The sequence below is a fragment of the Netta rufina genome (assembly GCF_964035555.1).
Source record: "Netta rufina genome assembly, chromosome: 7".
Classification (NCBI taxonomy): domain Eukaryota; kingdom Metazoa; phylum Chordata; class Aves; order Anseriformes; family Anatidae; genus Netta; species Netta rufina.
Window position 1 is genome coordinate 14311379 of NC_140130.1, and position 21224 is coordinate 14332602.

Below are 21224 nucleotides of genomic sequence, written 5' to 3' on the forward strand. Positions count from 1 at the left end.
CTCTAAGTTGCTTGGCCTGTTTATGAACTGCAGTTGACCATGGAGCAGAACTTCCCCAGCATGGAGATCAACAGGAGTTGCACAGATGAAACAGTGATGTTTTGTCTAGACCACTGCTAGACCACTCTTGTCAGACTAGAGCCAACTGATTTTACCTTGGTGCTTGAAATCATTTTTATGAATACAAGGAGAGTATCAAAACTTCCTTTGAAGAGAAATGGTACACTGAATGATCTGGGGCCTGAGGATAGTGAAGTACAGTCCCTAAAAATACAGAAACAGCAAAAAAAAATGTTGACAGCAAGACCCCTGAAAGGCTACAGAGCCTGTCCCTCAGAGATTCTGCCCAAACCTTACTGCTATATTTTGTAATAACTCCTGTGAGCTGCAGGTTGAGGTGGGTCATTTGGACTAAAACTGTTTAATTTACATACACCATAGTTTAACTGAGGCAGTATTATTTAAACACAGCTCCTTGTTTTCAGGCCTTAGTGGGCTGCAGGGTAGAAACAGGATATAGTAATTAATGAGATGTGAAACAGATGGTCTTTCCTCAATAATACTGAATTTCCATGCCCTTCCTATAGAGGATCTCCAACTGCTTAAAAAAGCCTTACCTGCATTAATATGCACACCACCTTTCTGGGGTGAGCGTTCTCTGTGCTTCTTGCACGGGGAAGTTGCGATGACAGGCCCCCTGACCTCCCTGCAGTCACTCAGCAGCATCTCTCTAGCAGGGCTTGGAAGGGACGCCAGCTCTGAGCCGCTGCATGCCCGGGCTTTGCACACCAGAGAGTTCTCACTCTTTCTCCCATTCTTCCTCCTAAAACAGTGAGCTGTATACTCCAAATCTGAAAGCCTTTGTTCCTTAAAAGCTTGATTAAACTAGTTATGCTTCTTTTGTCGCGGTCTGAAAAAATGCACAGCAGATGCATTTCTCATTTTAGATATGGTAAATGTCAGTGTTTATGCTTTTGTGAGCTAGCCTAATTATTGTGTGTCCTCTAAAACTCTCTGTTGTAATTACCACTCACCATACTGACACCTACTGCTAAGGAGAGGGCTGATCAGCTGCAGGATTTCTTTAGTCCTGGACCCAGCCAACAAACTGCATGTGACACCAACAGATGTTTCTGGTTTTAAAACAGTGGGAATTTCATGAACTGTTTTCCCCAACCTCCCAGGAGTAAATGCCACCATAGTTGAAAAGTTGGAAACGTTTGTCAGGCTCTGAACAAAGCTGTGAACGAATGCTACAGTAATTTACTTCTACTCCCCCCTCTTTTTTTTTTCTTTTAAACAGCAGATGAGGCTACAGAAAAGACCATTAGCAAAAGCAGTACTGTGTGGGGTTTTGCTAGTACAGTCATTGTGTTATCTACATATGTATTACAGAACATGGGGAAACAGCTAAGGAGAATATCACTCAAGAGGGTGTTTGTAACTCAGTGTATTTAGTAAGGGAAGCCCATTAACTTACAGGGCTGTTCTGAATTCTGTTCACAGCATAAAGGGAATAGCTTGGCTTGGATTCCATAGTTGTAACAGCACAGGAAGAGGGGTGGAAAAAAATCAATAAGTTCAGTGTAAGCAAAGTCAGAGCAACCTTTAAAATAATAAGACAAATCAATTTATTTCACAAATGTCTTTATTTCCAAATGCCATTGTTTGGTGCTTTCTGCTGTCATTGCCCATGACATTTGAGAAAACTTGGCTCTTAGTCATTTAGGTGCAGCAGAAATTATCATGTAACAACCATGTGAAAAGATTATACATTCACCTCAGTGAAGATCTACTGTAACAACCTTGTCCTGTGGGGTAAAGAAGGTTTAGGAGGAGGAGGAAGGCAAGAAAGACAAGTTTTAAATATGGACAGAGAAGCCCTACTTTATTGCTATATACAATGAAAAGTAATTACAGAGAAAAATGAAAGCTGCTTCTTGCTGTTAGCAGGAAGAATAAGGGAATTCTGTTCCTTTTTAAAGCTTGGAGTCCATTTTGATATAATTGGTTCCAGAATTATTTATGACATTAATTGCTGCATTATCGACTGCCTGTCAGCTCTTCTGGCAGTTAGTCCATCTTTCTTACCACAGAAAGCTAGCTCAGCCCAAACTAGACTGACAAGCTAATTATACCCATCTTCCCCTTCAATGACAAATGCTGCTCATCGGAAACCTTTCTAGAAATAAGCTTTCATTCTTTCCCCTTTTTCCTGAGCCAGACACAACCGATATCTCAAGGTACAGATCACAGCTGAAACTCTGCTCACAGGGCTATTAGCTCTGAACATCTCACTTGAGCCAAAAAACCTAAGCATCTTATGTTATCAAACTGTATGTCATTCCCTGATGCTAGTTTTCAGTGGATGTGCACTGGGCCATACCTGTCACTCAAAGCTGTGGCAGACAGAGCAAACCTGACTGCATTAGCTGGGCCCTGCTTAACAGCTGAGGCAGCCCTCTGACAGCAATTCCAAGGCTCAGAAGGAAGACTGCATTTTCCTCATGTAAACTTCCAGAATCAATATTTTACAGCTTTTATTTTCCTTTATTCCACAAATGAAGTGTGACATTGCTCAGAAAAAAAATGTTCATTTGGAGCAGAGGAGAGATCGGAAGTAATGCTGTGAAGGGGAAAATGAGAGGAAATGCCAGAGGAAAAAAAAAAAAAAGAGGGCCTGGTCAGCATGACACTCTCCTCACACCCATCAGAGATCAGAATCGAATTTTTTTTTGTTTGGTTGGTTCTTTTTTTGGTTGGTTTGTGGGTTTGGTCTTTTTTTTTTTTTTTTTTTTTTTTTTTTTCTAAAGATTAGACCTTGAAATACCTAAAATGTGACAAAATCTGTCAATTCTTAACAAATTTGGGTCCTATTTGCATAGAGGGCATAGTAATAAGAATAATGATGATCATAACACTGACTTAGGTCTGCACTTCTCATTATCTATGGTTTTGCCCTCCAGTTAACTTCCTTGTCTGTCTAAGAATTCAATCAAAATGGATGTGGTTGCTGGTAAGAGAACAAGGAGTCAACATTTCTTCCAGATGGAAACAACCATATACATACCACATATTTATTAGATACATACAGCTCATATAGAGTGAATTTCAGTCCAGTTTTTACAGAACAGGGTTCAGCATTACAACTGTTACTACCCCCCCCCCCCCCAAGATAGTCTCCAAATAAAAAATAAATAGCGAATTACAGTTTTGCCTAGATGATGCCCTTTCAGACTAGAGACAAAGGATGGTGGCAGAACAATGCAAGATGGCTAATCTTACCAGTACCTAAACCTGCTATCCAACGCACTCAATCTGACAGCAATCAGCATCATTAAGTTTACTGAAACTCCACTGTAAATTTCCACGAAATAAAATTCTGGTCAATATTTCAGCAGGCCTATACTCAAAAAAGACCATGGATGTTTTCATGGCTGTTGCTCTGGGAACTTCTCATTTTATTTAACTGCACAGTAAGAAGTTGCATGAACCTGCAGAAGTGGTAAGAATGCCTATTAAAATAACCACAGTGCTGCCTTGATTTACATCAAGTCCTTTTCAGAGCATATTTGAAGTTCTTATTTCAGAAAACACTTGCTGTTCCTCACTTGGGCTGAAGAGGCTCCCAGTCTTTTGGGGGGAATACCGAGTTGCCAAGCAAAATGGGGATAGTAGTTGACTAGAAGTCTTGTGCATTTTACACTTTGTCTAGATAAACTCCACCAGAAAAACAGCACATAAATTGAGTCTGAAGCTTTACAAATTGGCTATTTAAACCACTCCACACCTATAAATTGTACAGAGCTGGAGGCCATCCTTCTTTAGAAACTATTCTTTCACGACAACAAGATCTAGAGGAGAGAATTGGACAAGCAGATTAACTATATGCTAAAATATTGTGGAGAAAGTAAGAAGAAAAGGAAGTCACATAAACCGTCTGCTCAGTAAGTGATGCAGCAAAGCTTGTGTCAGTGCTGTGTGTTTTTCTGTTATACTGTACACACTGTTATGAGCAGAAAGCTACTGCATTTACGGGATTCCCAAGATTTTTAAAATATATGAAATGTGTCTTTTGTATTTTTATAGCATTTTTAGAATCAAACCAGTTGTGATAACAAGAATCTGTTCTAATGCTATGAAATGCAAATGCGGTAATTTCACTTTGATTTGCAACCCAATGCGCAATATAGTATATTTCTGTATATTTGTAAGGTAATTTTAGTTCTAGATCATGCTCATATTTAAGACCAAAACAAACAAACAAACAAAAAAACTATAGTAAAAACAAAAGACTACTCACTGGATTGAGGTAAACTCTGTAAAGTGTAAATTGTCTATAAATGCACAAGATTCCTTATTTATTTATTTATTATTATTATTTAATTTAAATTCCTTGCTGATGACATTCTGAGAGCATGTAAACCTCCAGGAAGTCATAATTAATGTGGTATATTATAATCTACAGGTTTTGTTATTGCTGACTAAACCTAAGCTTTTTTTTTTTTTTCTTTTTGTCCCCCTAACTATCATTTTTTTCCATCATCTTACTGATCATAATTCAGGTAGCAGATACGAAGTTGTGTACTTTTCTTTGTTTCACTATTGGAATGTGTTTTTTGTTTTTTTAAAGCTTCTTCACAGTAAGGATCAAGTACCTCTACAGAAGAACACCAAATACTTCAAAAGACGATTTTTTTTTTTCATGTAAAACCATCAGCAAATATAGAAAATAATAGTCAATCAGCATGTCCGCATTTCTGCCCAAAAGTATAATGAGGTGATAAGTTACTTCAAGAGCACTAGTAGCCCACTGGATTTTCCTTTTTTGAGGTTAAATGAATAGTGTTATGCTCTAAAAGAGTGCTTTCCAACCACCAAAATCGGTGTATGCTTTAAGGACTCACTGACAGCTGAAATAAAGTCACTGGGGCTTGTATACTGCTGACCTTGATAGCTTTTCAGTTTAAAACATTTTAAAGGTACATGTACAACAACATTAGTGAGGGAGGAAAAAAAAAAAAAAAAAAGAAAGAAAGCAAATGCCAGAAGATCTAATAGAAGCAAGATGCATTTGTTTTTGACTTCTAATTAATCAAGATAACATCTCTTTCAGCCATTAGACAGTAAAATCAATAACCTGGGCAGTCTGACTGCCAGTTAGACTTATACACCAACACCTATTATTGGCAAAACTGTGATGTATTTAACCATTTCATTCTTTATTATATTAAAAAAGGTAACCAATCTCTGTGAGAGAGTACAGGAAAAAGTCCAGCAGCACAGCAAGTTGCTTACACATCTGTGGGCAAATTTCCCACCAGTGCCCCTCCAATCCTGCGCCATACTAAAACCTTTCATATCTGTAACTTTGCTTTACTGGAGTGACCATTATAAAAATAAACCAAAATAAAGCACCCCAAGCCTCACTACTAGCTCTTAAAGGAAACTGGAAATATGCTGCTTCTGGGAATCAGTGGCACCCTGAGTTAAGCAGAAAACACCCAGAACAATGTTGCAACAAGCACTAGGACTAATGCTGCAGAAAAAGAGGTGGCATCTGACCATAGTAACAGGCAGATCTTAGAAAGGCTAATCTTTACAGTGGTTTCATTTCAGAGGCAAGTTAAATGGATTCTTTTCAATAAACTGCCTATGGTGAAGTCCTGCAACCTCTTCCCTTGGTCAATAATCCCGTTAAAAATCCATGACATTCCTACCAAAGTGTCAAATCCTGAAATCTTTTTTCCTTAATTAGTTCATTTCCCAAGCAATCTCACTGAGTTTAGACTCTTTAATCAATGCAGACAAAAATGGCCAATTCCCAAAAGAAGAAAAATCCAGGCCATTTCATCTAGTGTTAGGAAGGCTTTCAGGCTTGGGCTTACCTTCATTTATGAGTCTTTTTCTAAGACTGCTATTTGAAAGGCCATACAGACTTTGGAACTCCACTTCTTTTCTCGAGCCAGGCAATCAGTGCTGGGACCAAGAGTCCTCAACAGACCAGGAAAACTAGTAACTCCACTCCAGACCTGCAGTTAAGAATACCCGATTTACCTAAAGATTCTGGTCCATGACATTATGACTTACTGCTGCACAGCACAACGTTCTCTTCCTCTTCCCTAGCAAAGTCTGTTTTCCAACTTAATCTCTGTAGGACTAGGTTTACCACTGCTAGACTTGAGTCCACAGATTAAATGCATAAATTTGCTTAAAATATTCTTAGAAAGTACAAGTCTAGGAAATGACATTATAGAGTGGCTCCAGCACACTTCATGGGGCTGTTTGTTTTCATTCCTTTGCACGGGTTGCCATTAAAAGAACATCTGAAGCCAAAAATGTTCGTAGAAAAGACTGAATCTTTGTAATCAGAGTAGGATAAGCAAAAAGCAACATAGCTCAACACATTCAATCAAATTACTTTGCATTTGCATATTTACAAAGAACAATACAAATGGACCAGTAATTATGATATTAAAGTGTTTTTATGCTATATTTGTCTTTTTCTATTATGCACAGTGATCAGATGCACAGTTAATTACAGTTAATAATGATAATGATGGCTTTATTTTACAATGCAGCAAATTAACTTTATCAGGCATTTCATAATGCATAGAATGCTATGGAAGTTATAACAGAAGAGAAATATTTAAAATCAACATTGCTCTCTAGGGGTCTTTTGACTTATCTTCCTTTGCTGTGCCAATGATCTATTGTACCATGTGGGGTAACTCCCATTAAGGCAAATAGGAAATCCCTAGCTTACATAAATCCTCTGGAATTATCTGGCAGGGAAAAAAAATACAACTGAGTTTCCGTTACAGAGAGAAATAATGAACTTCTATTGCTGTCAATTATGCAAACAGGTTCTGTAGTGAGACAAAATAAGTAGATGAAATCCAATACAATAATTTGAATGAACACATTCTTTCCCGCACTTTTGTCTCATTTCTTTGAACTGATAGTTCATATATGATAAACGGAAAAAGTAACCACACCCTATTTGCAGTAGTAGATGATGCACAATGAAGAAGAAAACTTAGGAGTGGCTTTTTGCCACAACCTTAACTCTGCCCTGTGGAACACAGTCACTACGAGAGATCAGTAAACATTTCTACATGATATATGAAGATTGCCAACTACAGCCACAAATATTAGAAAAACAGTTTTAAAAATATTTTTCCACCCACTCTCTTTCCCACTGTTCATTGTCATTACTGTAAAAGAATGATTAATTGTCAATCCCTTTTCCCCTCTACAACTTTCTTCTTATTAATTCATTTTTGTTGTTACTTTCTAATTTCACTGTGTGTAGGACCATAAACATGCAAAAACGTTGTTGGAAAAAGCAGATGTGCAGCCACAACGTTTCCAGAGTCCAAGAAGCTTAACAAGAGGACATGATCCAAAAGAGAAGAGAACCCACAATCTCAGCTTGCACCATGTTCTCTTATTCCAAGTCTTTTGTGCATCAATCACCAATACACAGAAATGGTGCACAGCCTCAGCAAAACAATTTCAAATGTTATTCTCTGCCAGCAATGAAACCACCTTGCACTACTAATTTACATTTATGCTGACAGTCAAAACCAGCTGAAAGTTGACCAAGGCTTATTTTCTCTGTGATATGCCATAAAGAAAAATATATTATTACCTTGGTTTTGCTCTGCTATCCCTGTAGGTCTTGATTACATATCTTTGAAGAGAAGAATTTTGGAGGTGAACCTAGCTTCCCATGGGAGCTTCAATTTACCTGTCCTGTGCAGAAAGGACCGAGTTTAAAGCTAGTATGTTTTCCCCTGCACTGGTACTGAGGCGAACAATGTGCTGTACAAAGGGAATCTCTATGGGCAGGTCAGCACCTACCTGCTCTGTCCCTCAGCAATACTGGTGCCTGCTGCAACCTCCCCACTGAACTATGTGCCTCACCAGTCTCTTAATTTAGACACAGGAAGAGTTCACCAGGCAATACCTCATGAACATACCCTTCAAGGCATAAGAAATCATGTAATGGAGGAGTCCGTCTGAGCATCCTTTTCTTCCAGAGGGCAACCAAGTCAACCAAGTTTGAATGTCAGTATAACCGGTATTAAGGTTGTCAAAGGGAGAACCTCAAAGCATTCGGAGTTCAGGTCTAAGTTAGCATGCTAACTTGACTTCTCCTAAAGCTATATTTTATACAAGGATAAAAAAGCGGTCTTTTGGGATATATTGTTTTCATATTTCTGACCCAGGATAGAAATATGTGGGGTTTTGGTTTTTGGTTTTGCTGTTGTTGTTTCAATGTTTTCAACTTTTAGCTTTAGTTTTGGATGCAAAGAGAAAAACGTTTAAAAATATTTTAGAACCTCAGACAACAAAACTATACAACATTCTTCTCCAGTAATGTGATGGATGGATTTAAGGTAACAAATTTATTTGTCAATCCTTTCATAAAGCTGCATAAAAAGTGTGTGTTTTAAACACATTCCTTCACTGAGCCTTCTTTTCCTCCATCCTAACATCTATAATGTCTGTTTTAACATACAGAAGGAAATACTGTTAAATCCGTGCTTGATTTATCACTATGCCTAGGTAGCCAAAAGATTTAACTAGAAACCACTCCAATAGCCTGTAGGTACCACTGACTTTCTAATACAAAAGATTTTTTTTTCCAACTTCAGCTTGCCAGGGGATTCGCATTATCAGAGTTTGATTGTATTTGGAAAATGCTAAAATTGAATCCTCTGTATTCACCTCCCAGGCTGTTAAAGAGAAAGGTATCTCCTATGTTAAACTAGAAGTTAGATGAGGAGCAGGCACCCATCCACTGCAATCAATGACAAGCTAATGGGTTGCTGACCATAAATTCTCTGGAAACCTCGACATAAAGCTCTTGATTCAAGTGATCTGTGCTGCAGTCCCTGAGCCATTACAATCACTTTTATTTGCACAAACTTTTGGGGCCGGCATTAAAAGATGCACTACTTCAAAGAAAATATCAACATGATAGCTTAAAAAGAATGTTATTTTAAGTTGTCTGCAACTCAGATTTAAAAGGATATAATCAGAAATGCAAGCTGTAAGATATCCAGAGATAGTACAATTAATAAATCAATAAATTCAACTCTTTGGTACAATAATCATCATTATTGGCTGGATCCTCAGCTAGTATAAATAAATAGCATGAGGGCACACATGACAAGTTGCTTCATCAGCGACTGAAGCCTTGTTGTCTTTATACGTTTTGATTATTAAGGAGTTTCTTTGGCAAGTCAGTGCTATTTCTGAGTACACAGTTCATGTATTTGGGTCACCCTTACAGAAAGCTTGAAAGATTTATCCTTCTGACTTGGGGGAAAATTTCCGGAAAAAAGGGTGCTGACCTCCTGTCTGCCTACTTGGTGGCTGGTAAATGTTAGCACAGCTTGATAATATCAATTAGACTGGGAAGCTTTATTTTAAGTTTTTTGAACTATCACTACTGCCTGTGTCCATTTGTCTTTTTTATTCCCTAGATGTGCCATGACAAGGATTAAATGCGACACACACCAAACTTTGAATGTCCCGCAGCCAGTTCCAATGGCTTGGATGCTGTCATTTCGAGCTACATCAGGAACAGTGGCTCAATGGCTGCATCTGTGACACATGTCAGAAACTTTTAAATGTCTGCTCTTTTTTTCATCAGGATGCTTCTGTATCCTAGCTAGGGAAGAGATGACATTTTGTGTTTGGGTGGAACTTGTTGTAGCTCCCTCTTCCTGCCTCCTCTAACTGTCAGCCTGAGTTTCCCCTAAACATATCAAAATACAGGCAAATAAACCTTGTCATTTAGAAATATATTCAGTAGTAACCATGCTTGAAAACAATGTTTTAGGAGGAACTTGGGCACATTTTCTCATAGAATAATGCGCTACACAAAACACAGCGCTAGGCTATTTCTGACCTTTGTTATGTGCCGCCTTAGAAGATTGATGTGCACAACTCAGATACACATGAATTCCTTAACGTTTCTGTTCTTTTTCCACTAAAGTGGAATAATTTGGCATACAAAATACACAGTATAACAGGGTGCCTTTTTCAAGGCTTGGAAGAATTAACATTTTGATAAGAATACATAGGTTAAGGGTACAAAATGGATCATCTAATGGACACTAAGAGGTCTCAGGGCAGGACTCCAAGAGCTGAAAACACAGTTCAGAAGAAGAGAGCAGTCTTATATCATTATCACCTATGTAAAATAAATGCACATCCTTTTTAAGCTCAAATTGGGATTTCTTTGTCTTTTAATATTAAGATAAAAACAAAAATAACAAACAAACAAAACAAAATAATAGAACTGGACATCTTGATTATGACATTTTCCCTTTGGGTTTAATTGATACAATACATAGTCATTTTTCTTCCTTTTCCCTGGGCAGTCTGAGTTCTTCAGATTCTCCTGGAGTTATTTGTGACTGTGTATGGGCAGCCAGACATGTTTCACACAGTTAAACACTGTGTAATTTTACTCTGGGGCTCTCTTTACCCATTTCAACTGGCCATGTTTCAGCCAGATTTGACTGGCTGTTGGACTTAGAAAATTTAGCTTGTTAAAATAATTATTTGGGCTCCTAGTTAGATTTCTTATTTTTTAAAAAATAGCTTCAAGATCAAAAATGCAATGGTGGCACATGGGGCTGCACATATGAGAAAACATGCAATTCAATCATGTTTTTTGAAAATACATCATATAGGTCCATATCCCTGCTAGTACTAGAGGAATCCCCTAGAGGGATCCTAACAATAGCGATTGCTTTTTAGGAGAACCATTCTGCCTATTTACATCTGACAGTGAAGAAAGCTGGACTTAGATGTGAGATGCTCATTTAGCAGGGGGTAACCTGAGACATGATTCTGTTGTAGAGGGCATTCCCAAACCTTCAAGTAAAATGCATCCATTCCTGCTCTGGATAGATGAGCAATCCAGTCCTCAGTGCTGCACCCTACCTTTGCTGTGTATGCACCTCATTGTACATTCAATCCTGGCATCCAGGGACACTACAATTTTTTGTTTTATTTTTCCTTGGAGGCACTGTTTCACCATTAATTTCATTGCTAGATGAAAGACCATAACTGGAAGCAAAAATTCATTAACTTCTATTAAACTCTATATAAGTTACTTTAAAAGTCAATGCTTAAAGAAGGCTGCACTGAAGACTAAATGAAAAAGTTAATACCAAACAAGTAACCAGAATTATCACTGCACACAGTCAAGAATTTACTGTGTTCAGCCTAATTGGAAAATCAGTGAGTGAAAGGCAGGCAAAAAGGTGGAAAGGGCAAGAATACATTTATTATCCTCAATAATACAGTGATTATAAGCTAAGGATAAACAAGATTTCCAAACCTCTTATGATGTTACTTTTCTTCTCTGCAGGGATAAGGAAAGGAGGACTGCCAGCATGATATGAGACTTCTGATAAAGACAGTATTCTGCATTAGCCAGGAGCTACTGCGATGCATGATACAGACCTGATTAAACAAGAAAACACAACCAAAGCTTTTTGTAGTATTTACACGTTTTCAAACACATGAACATGATAGATGGATGAAAATAATATTTAGAAAATACAGCCTCAAATTCAAACTGCTCTGAAAAGTAAACTGTTATCACCACTACTTTGGGTAGAATGCCCTAAAGGATAAATTTTAACAATGGCATTAACAATGACATTTATTTGGGATTTACTTTTGTGTGTATATACATATATATATATATATAAGTTAAAATGTGGCATTTTGTAAAAAAAAAAAAAAAAAAAAAAAAAAAAAACAACAACACAGAGTGAGAATACAATTCTTGTGATATGTTATTGCAACAGAGCTGGGAAAGTTTCAATTAACTAAGTCTCAGAATCCTAACAGGTAAGAAGAGCAAACTACCATCTATAATTTTCCAGTATGGAAACAGGGACATACATTTTTATAAGCCTCAAAACCCAAATGACAAATGTAGCAGAATGTCTTATAGATCAAATCATTTATGTTGTGATTTGAGAAAAAAAAAAAAAAAACAAAAAACCACAAGTCAAAACCATCAGACCTGACTAAATGGTTAAAATAATTATATCTGGAATAGACTAAACCTCTGTAAAATAACAGTAATTTCCATTCTGATAGATAACAAACTGTTTCCACTGTCAAAACCTCCAGAAACTTATCAGCCAGCTTCTGCTTCAGAACTAACAATTCTCGGCTTCCTTCTTACCACAGGTGATAGACGCTCATGATTTTATATTGCATATCTTGGTACTTTCATGTCAAAGAGCCTGCTTTTACATGTATTTTGATGTCTCATAAGAAAATGCAAACCATTCCAGCATTAAGCTGAAACCTGTGCTTGCTTCCATATTGCCACTGAGTGCATCCTGATGAGAGAATGAATGTGCACATGGAGCAAAACATTTAAGTGTACAGTGTCCTGTTCCTGGCTTTGTTTGTTCAAAGCAAACCTCTATATTTTCCCTTTAAAATGGGTGTGTATTCCTATGTTTTGTGATATGTGCTCCTACTGCCATTGATGTTGAAAGCTTTGCCACTGACGTGAAAGGGAAGAAGATAAGACTCAGAATGTGCTTATACTATAAACTTGTGATTAACATTAACAGCTGGTAGTTTTTTGTTGTTGTTGTTGTTGTTGTTGTTGTTGTTGTTGTTGTTGTTGTTTTCTCTTAAGCCTCATAAATACAGCTGAAAAAGCATTTATCTGAAAGTGGAAAATGAGGGCTTAGCTAGAGCTGTGCAAACCTTTCATAATGAAACCCAGAGCTAGCCTGATTTGGGAGAGTTGCTGGAGGTTTGACATTCAGGCCAGGTTTGCTAACCCCTCAGTGAATGTAGCTGATTTACAGTTTCAGATGAAAACCACATACAGCTCTGTAGTGGTTTTGGCTGAATGATGCTTTCAGCCTTTGCTCAATCCTGAAACTTATTGGGTGTGAACCCACAATAACCAAAACTTATTAAAAAAAAAAAAAAAAAAAAAAAAAAGAAGACTGGCATGAGCATCACATGAACAGAAACCACCCCAAGCCTCTCAGAAACCCAAGCACAGCAAGCAGTAGCTGGGAGGAAAGGTATGTGGTATGTTTAGCATTACAGATGTTGAGATCTTGCAGCTCCACCCTCATCTGAAGTAATAGCCAAAGAGGTGTGCAATTACTGGGGCTCAAGCTAACCATATTAGGCACCAGTTGATAACTGCAGTTTGTCCATATTTCCCAGCTCACTGACATTTCCATTGCCTTTTATAATATGCACATTGTATAGTAGGTGGTGATTTGGTGGTTTGGGAAGTAGCCAAGGAAGGAGACTCCAAGTATAGTGAACTTTTTTCCAAAATTGATGTTGAAATTTGGCTACCTGAAACACATTACAAGTCATGGTTAAATCAGTAGGGTATTAAAAAGGAAATGATCTTGAGCAGAGAAGTTTTTCTTTTCCCCTCTCTTGCATTGTAATCCTCTGACCAGCCCTAAATCGACTACTAAGCTAAAGGAAATTAAAGAAAAGATGAATAAAAAAATCTCAAGCTGGGCCAAATTCATCCCCAGTGTAGCTTAGTTCAAGTAGAATTAAATCAATGGAGTTCCACCAGGGATGCATTTGGCTTATTGTCAAAAGGAAATGAAGCAACTGTGCCCTCATTTACAGCTATCAACTTAAACAGAAATTTCATTATATGGGAATTTCTGAAAACAATTTCTAGGTAAAAAGAAGATTGCTAAGGTTGAACAGCACGTGTGTTTGAAAATTCCCTGAAGTCCACAACTGTCTGCTTACTCGATAGATACACTGAATGCCAGATAATTGAGTGCACACATTGTTTCAAAGGTCTTATAAAATCAGAGAAGCCTATAAAATGAATAAGCAGATTGTCTTCAGAAATCTTAACCTTTCTTTGTTTTTACTCTATTGAATCTTAAATACTGAATTGCAAAAAATAGCATTAACATAAAAGCAACAGTGCAATCTGAGATAAAAGTTATGCCAGCGATATCAATTTCAGTTACCTTGGTATTCTATTTATTTGCTTCACGCAAATGTAAAATTGATGTAGAAATTTTTAAGTTGCACTCTTCTGCCACTGATGTTCTCTAGTGTTTGACTGTGATCTGAAGGGATTCTGTGAAACTCGTCTTTACTTCCAAGTATAATAAACTAAAACATAACATTAATAAAGACTTTTCCAAACATATTATATTCTACAAACTTTATTATAAAGGTATAATACTATAAGGATGTATTTATATTCTAAGAGGATTGGTGGAACTGGATGAAGGGTGAGATAGTCAATTAAAAACTTTCTAGATTAAGATTAAGTAAGATTAAAAATAAATCTAGATTAAGTAAATTTACTAGATTAAGTAAGTTTAAAAATAAATAAATAAATAAATAAATAAATAAATAAATAAATTTGACCTTACATAGTTTTGTTTTTAAATTGGCAGCAAAACATTCAACCAGAATGCAAAATATTTCTAAGAAATTTTAAACTTGTGCTGGGAAGTGGTTTTGAACATATTTAGTGATGGCTCTCACAGCCATCATATTACATGCAATGTTAGAAGATAGAATAGACTTTTACATTACAACTTCCAAATGCAACTAACTTTGAACTAAATATATTTTCCAAGATGTTGTTACATTAAAATGCTAAGGATGCTGAGATGATGATGATATTTTGTGAATGTGCCATGACCACGACTTAGTTTGTCCTTAAAAATATCTGCTCCTTGAAGGCTTGTGAAAATCCTGATCTGAAACCTTAATCTAATTATCAGCAACTCTAAGACAGGGTCAGCTTCAGGTTGACAACACCACCAGAGGCAAGTCCATCAGAGTCACCTAACCTAAAAGGTAACTTTAAGAAAGATTCAGCTCTTTTAGTACCACATACAGAAAACATATTAATTCAAACAGATTTGATGAAATAGGAGTGCTGGCTGTACCCTGCACATTCTCACATAACAAATGCCAAAGAAAATACTCTTAATACTCCTTAAGAACAAGTTATAAATTACTGGAAGAAGCCACTTTTCTTGGGTTTAACTCTCAGATAATCTGAGATCTCTGTAGGCTTTTCTGGTCATATTACAAGTAAAATGAGCATTAGCTGTAGAAAGGACAACACTCTTTAACCATTTAATACTGACAGAGTGGCATAAGGAAATCAAAGGCTGTATCAGTTACTCACAGTCACAGGTTAACTTCAAGTAAGTTCAAAACAAGAAGGCATAAACCAGCTTGGTCCTTCAAGACCTTCAGACTTGCTTGTATATATAATAACGCCCAACTGTTGGGCATTATTTGGAATTGTTAGTGTAGCCATGGTCCCACAGTAGATGGTTGTCTTCTCACAATCATATCTTGTTTTCTTTTATTCCCATTACTAAAGTAGAAACGAATACAGAAAACAAATTTTAACTAAACAGCAGAAGTAGACTAGGCAGTGAGATGTAATGGTTACCAGGTGTTTATATAAAAACACTGAAAAAGCAAACTATGCATTTCAATTCTTATACCACAAGCAGTGAAGCAGAAATTTCACTTTAAAAAGAAAATGGGAGCACTTACCTATTTCACGCCATCACTTGCTTGCAGAGCAATGACATGGCAATTGAGGCAGACACAGCTAGAGATCTTCAGGAATAGAGGACAACAGCTGGCAAGGCATGTAAGACCTGACTTGATATCACCTGATTCACTGTCAAATTCCCCAGACTAATCCGGCAAATGGCTACTTAGAACGTGCCAAACATCCAGCCACAATCTTGCCTATACAGCTACACCTCTGAAAAACTGAAATTCACCTCTTTCTTTCACATATGCCAACCATTTAACAAAGCAGACAGACAGACGGACGTACACAGAGTAATAGGAAAACAAAACAACAACAACAACAAAAAAGGAAACGCAAGCAGAGGCTCCTGTGACAGCTATCACACCACTTAAAGTAGAAATATACGGTAAGGCTCAGTCTGAGTCAGTACAAAATGGGCTGATTCAGAACCTCCCCATATAGGCTACACCTAGCAAAGCTCTGCTGATGGTAAACATTTCCCAACATGCTCGTATGGTTGACAGGAAAAAAAAATATTAATACACCCACTGGCAGCAAGCGAACCCTGTAATTTAAAGAAAGAAATTTCAAAAGCACGGGCAGGTTTGTTTCTTTCTTCTGACTTAAAGGGGAACAACATAAGACCAATATCCAGTGATTTAGAAAATTCTCAGTGTTAGCTTCCCTTATTCTGACCCATCAGCCTTGATTATGCACCTTTTATTCAAATAAAAACAAATACTGGGATTTTAGCAGGAGGCTTATCTAAAATAAGATGGTAGAGCTGGGCCTACACTATTTGTTTAGCAGAGCTACTCAAGCATGAGCTAAGATTTTTATTTCAATCCAGTAAGACCACTTAGGTATCTGGGGACCTGCCAGCTGCAAAGGCCATGAGGCCATGGCAATACCATGCGGTCACAACTAAGGGGCTTCAGGGTTGGTTTGTGCAGCACATATTCTTCCGCAGAAGACTTAGAAATGCCATCCCCTCACCTCGAAGCAGAAGAAGGAGAGAACTATCTTCATTTTGCCTCTCAGCTTGTCAAGTCTTAACAGCTTTAAAGCTTACATAGTACATACAACTGGCCATAAATGAAGACGCAGGCTGGACGAGCAGCCTGTCCCTTTCTTGGGGACAGGAGTTGACACTGTGCCCCCAGCACTGCTGGGGATATCCCTTGACATATCCTCATGTACATGCTCTCACCTGCACAGAACTTCAGTCTCACACAAGAAACAACAGATGGGAACTGACCAGCAGAAAAAGCTCAGAAAGAGGAAACAACACCCTCCCAGCATGGAAGCTGTAGTCACAGGAAACTATTGTGAAGTTATTTGTAGGTATTATGGACAAAAACAGTTTTAAGAAAAATTTGGAAAAGGATAACAAGAGCAGCTGTTTTTTTTAAGAAGCCTTTCCATTACAAAAGAGGGTGCAGAGGTTGCTCATCTGATACTCTAACAGAAGGACAACACAGGGTAGTTGCTGGCAGGACACCTGTACATGTTGCTGTCCTTCATGCAAGTGTGTCCTCCTTAAACATAAGCACTCCTAGGGGCCAGGTAACATGGAGAAATTGGATGGAAAGCCTCCCTGTCCAGATTAGAAGAGGTGCACCTCAGACTGAGATAAACAGCAGACTGTAACAGTAACTTTGCAACGTTCAACAACTTCAGTGCATTTGGATGAAATTCAGTGACTTTTCAAAATAAGCAATTGTACTAAACAGAGGAGCACTAGTACAACTTCATATGCACAGTTTGCACTATAAATATTTATTAGTATGCTGCCAAATGAACTGGTATTTCTCCTGAATTATCTTAACAGCAATTGTACTTACAAAGGATCAGAAAACTTGAAAGCTTGTACAATGTCCAGCATAAAGATCCAGCAGATTACTGAAGATAATTTTCCATAACAATGGACAATATTTTGTTTCTTTTTATTATTTTATTTTGGTGTGTGTTCGTGATTTGCTGGTTGTGTGGCTTTTAAGAAATGATTTTTGCTCAAGCTTTCTTTATAGTCCATACAGAATAAATCTATCTTCTGACACTGTACAATGTGAGGAAAAAAAAAAAAAAAGTGAAGAGCTTTACAAATGTTAAATGCATATATGGCAAGGCACATTTTTATATATTTATATTTTGTATCTGTTATGAATTTCCACTGCAGCATTGAGGCATTCAAGAGGCAGGTGTTCAAATACGTCTTCAACTCTTCTTTATGCCCACTTCTCTTTAGCTAAACCCACTTAGGCTAACCAGTGGATTACAACACCAAAAGAAGAAAAGATACTTGAAAATGCTCCACATGCTAAAAAACAATGTTGTTTGTATAAACAGCAATAAACATCCACGCACACACTAGTTTTTAAACAATACCCTAACACTTGTTAGCAATATAAAATAATTATTCATATATTATCCTTTTGCTTTTCCAGAATCAGTGACTTTTAATTTCAATTCCCTTCGAGCATCTTGTAATTAGGGCTTTATCATATTTAACTATAGGTATATAATCCTCCAAGTGAAAAAAGAAACCAAAATGGACAAGACTGTGATCACATCTCTCATTCCAAAAATATTTTTTGCCTCCAAAGCCTTGCATGGAACAAAACACTCCTAAAAATGATACAAATGGTTTTGACATTAGGAAAAGTAAACAAGCAAAATAAAGATGGAAAAATCGTATGGTCAGTTTGCAAGTGCTGTTTATTGTTTGAGGCAGGGTTAAAGTCTTTCATAAAGACAAGAACATACATGCAACCAGACTGAAAGTGACATGAGGTTATTCTCAACACCCAGCAGAACCCTGCTGCCTATAATATGCCACAGCCAAAGCATGTGGAGGCTTCAAAACAGACAAAATATTATGAACAAACTAGAATTGTTGTTATTCTGGTAACCAAGAGAGAAGACAAGTGCCCTACATACTTCCAATAATTATTTTTGTGGAGAAAAAAACAAACAAACAAAAAAAAAAAAAACGCATTTTTTTTTTCCTTTATCTAATATCTCCCAGGATTTCTAAGATGAATTGGCATTTCTTGGTAACCATCTATGACGTTAGTAGAGGTATTACAAGTGGCTTCCATGTTCCACTTCTGCATGCAACACCAGCCATGACAATGGCCAAAAACATTAGGCAACTTCTAAATTAGGAGCATCAAATAATTTCAAACAAACCAAGAACAGCCAGACAGCGATGACTCTCAACTAGGACCAATATGGATAGGTTTGGAACAGAGGGCAGAATTTTTGCATATTCCTAGGTCACTCACATTGTAACTAGCAGTGTTTAACATGATGTATTTATTAGGCATTGTGAGCTTTCTTTCACAGTAAGAAGTTCATGCATGTCCAACGTGTTTCATAAACAAGCAAGAAATATGCTACGCGTTCTTGTTTTTTCACTGAAAACCTGACAGTAGTCCTTCTTAGGTAGAATTCAAAAGGTATTAATCAGAACTTTTCTCTAGAATATACTAGTAAAGCTGTTAATTATGTTAATTCCACCAGTTACTTTTATTGTCTTTTTTCCCATCTGAGTAATCATACCCATCTGGTGGCAATTTTATTTTATATCCCTCTTTTTAAGCTCTTTTCTCATTCCAAATTTAAGCATTTCATTCAAAATGTACTCTCTACACAAGTTAAAACTACCTTGTGCAATAAACCAGGAATAATGCACACTGTTAATATCATAATTGAGGGCTTTTTCCAAGTAGACAGACAACCTTGTGCAACTACTACAGTGTTAAAAATGACCCACTTTCTGAAGGTCAGAGTAAGCAAATGTTGAGATGTAATTTAATAATGAGCAAATTTTGTCTGCGAAATTGTTTAAACCCTTTTCCTTTGCATATAATCAAAAATACACATTGATAGTACTTTGCATAGCTGAAATATATTTTCAGGATTTTTTTTTTCCTGTTGAAAGAAACAATAATCCATATTGTGGAAAAATCAAACGTGCTCTATGAAGAGGATTTGTGTGAGCATGTAGGAGATGATAGAAACACAAGCACTTAATTCACAGGGAAAAAACTTAGAACAGATAAGGGGCTTTTTCATCTGAAATTATAGCCTCTCTCTATTATAAACACTTTGATATCGCCAGCCACTCTCGCTCAACAGGCAAGCAGGAGATAAACGTGCTGCTTTTGCTAAGGCGCCAACTGATGGAGCATGCTCACTGAAGCCCCAGGTGTGACCCCTGCTCTTCTGCAAGCAGCAATTGGACCAGGCAATCCATCACGGTGCTCCTCCTGTCAGGCCGGGTGCTCGGCTGCAGCTGTCTGTCACACTGGTGGATGGGACCTGCTTAAAGGCAATCATGTCAATCTCTATGTGGCTACTCAGACTAAGATAGAAGGATGATCTTGACAGGCTTGGCAAAGTCAGCAGAAGGCACTAGAGGACTTTAGTTACATGCTTAAAATTTAGATGCAATTTGTGCTTCTCATGTGGAGGGACTGAAGAGGCACGAAAGAGCGTTGTGTTCTACAGCTGGTCATCTCTGATGAATCTGTTGCCTTCGGAATGCTTTCCATAGTAAATGTAGCGACATTTTCCCAAAATGCCTACAGGAAACAGGAAATGAATTACAATTAGGAAAGCAGTGGCACAACATTCAGAGGCACACCAACAAGGAAATTTGAAGGAGGGGGACGAACAGTTCTCTTGTCATACTGCAAAAGAAAGTTAGTACGTTGGAAATATTCAGTATTACCATTTCAACCATCAGCTTTTAATCCACTAGGAAAACTTATGTTCATATAGCTGCATGAGCTATCTTGTTAAACAAATACCTGTAAATGTCTTCAAAAATGGAATGACATCACACTAGAACATCATAGGCTGTATTGTAAATCACAGTAACCCTTGACCATTTTTTAAAAACAGAGAGTCTGGATGGGACTTACAGTTTGTACTGTCTGCAATCTCCCTACTATGTGTTTACATGGTATTCCTGATGACTAAAAACAATTCAAGTGTTAATTATGCTAAATATTGTTACATATAGAGGATGGCTTCAAAAATTACCAAGAACGCTGCTTTTGGGAGAAAAGGCACATTATTCTCAGTGTGTACAGGAGGCAAGATGCCTGACAAAGCCTTTACTGCTGTGGGTGAGACATATATACCTGCAGATCTCACTACGTTATTCAAAAGCATCCCCTCTGGTGGTACTAAGTGGTATGTGAAAGCGTAAGTTCACAGTCACATCCCACCTGTGAACATCCTCAAAGATGCTAAATTTTACTAGCAGAGCTGTTCTTTGTGCCCCCAGGCACATATAGTCAAATTAAAGTCATTTCCCATGCACAGAAGAAACGTGAAAAAGTCTCTCCTATCCTGGGAGCGTCTGACACAGCTGTCGCTGAAGTACGTAGTTCACCCCCATAAGGGCACATATAACCTAGAAAGGAGACAATCATTGCCTTACATAAAGGGTAAAGATTAGGAAGGAGCATGATCCTCAATTCGTTTCAGTTCTGGCTTGCCAGGACTCACACAGCAGGAAATGTACTCACTTGCAGTATGAATCAGATATACAAGCTTTTATATTCTGCATCTATGTTTCCAGTGCCATGTGTGCCAGCTAAGCAACTAAAGCCTTGGAAGGCATGGG

General features: G+C 37.5%; 1 protein-coding gene across 1 annotated transcript in view; it reads right to left on the minus strand.

Moving 5' to 3' along the window:
* Window positions 1–18096: 18096 nt before the first annotated feature.
* Window positions 18097–21224, minus strand: part of LRMDA (leucine rich melanocyte differentiation associated) — a 677631-nt gene continuing 674503 nt past the window's right edge. The window contains 1 exon segment of the mRNA XM_084290336.1: window positions 18097–20172. Within this exon segment, the coding sequence (XP_084146462.1) occupies window positions 20093–20172 (80 nt within the window). The 3' untranslated portion in view covers window positions 18097–20092.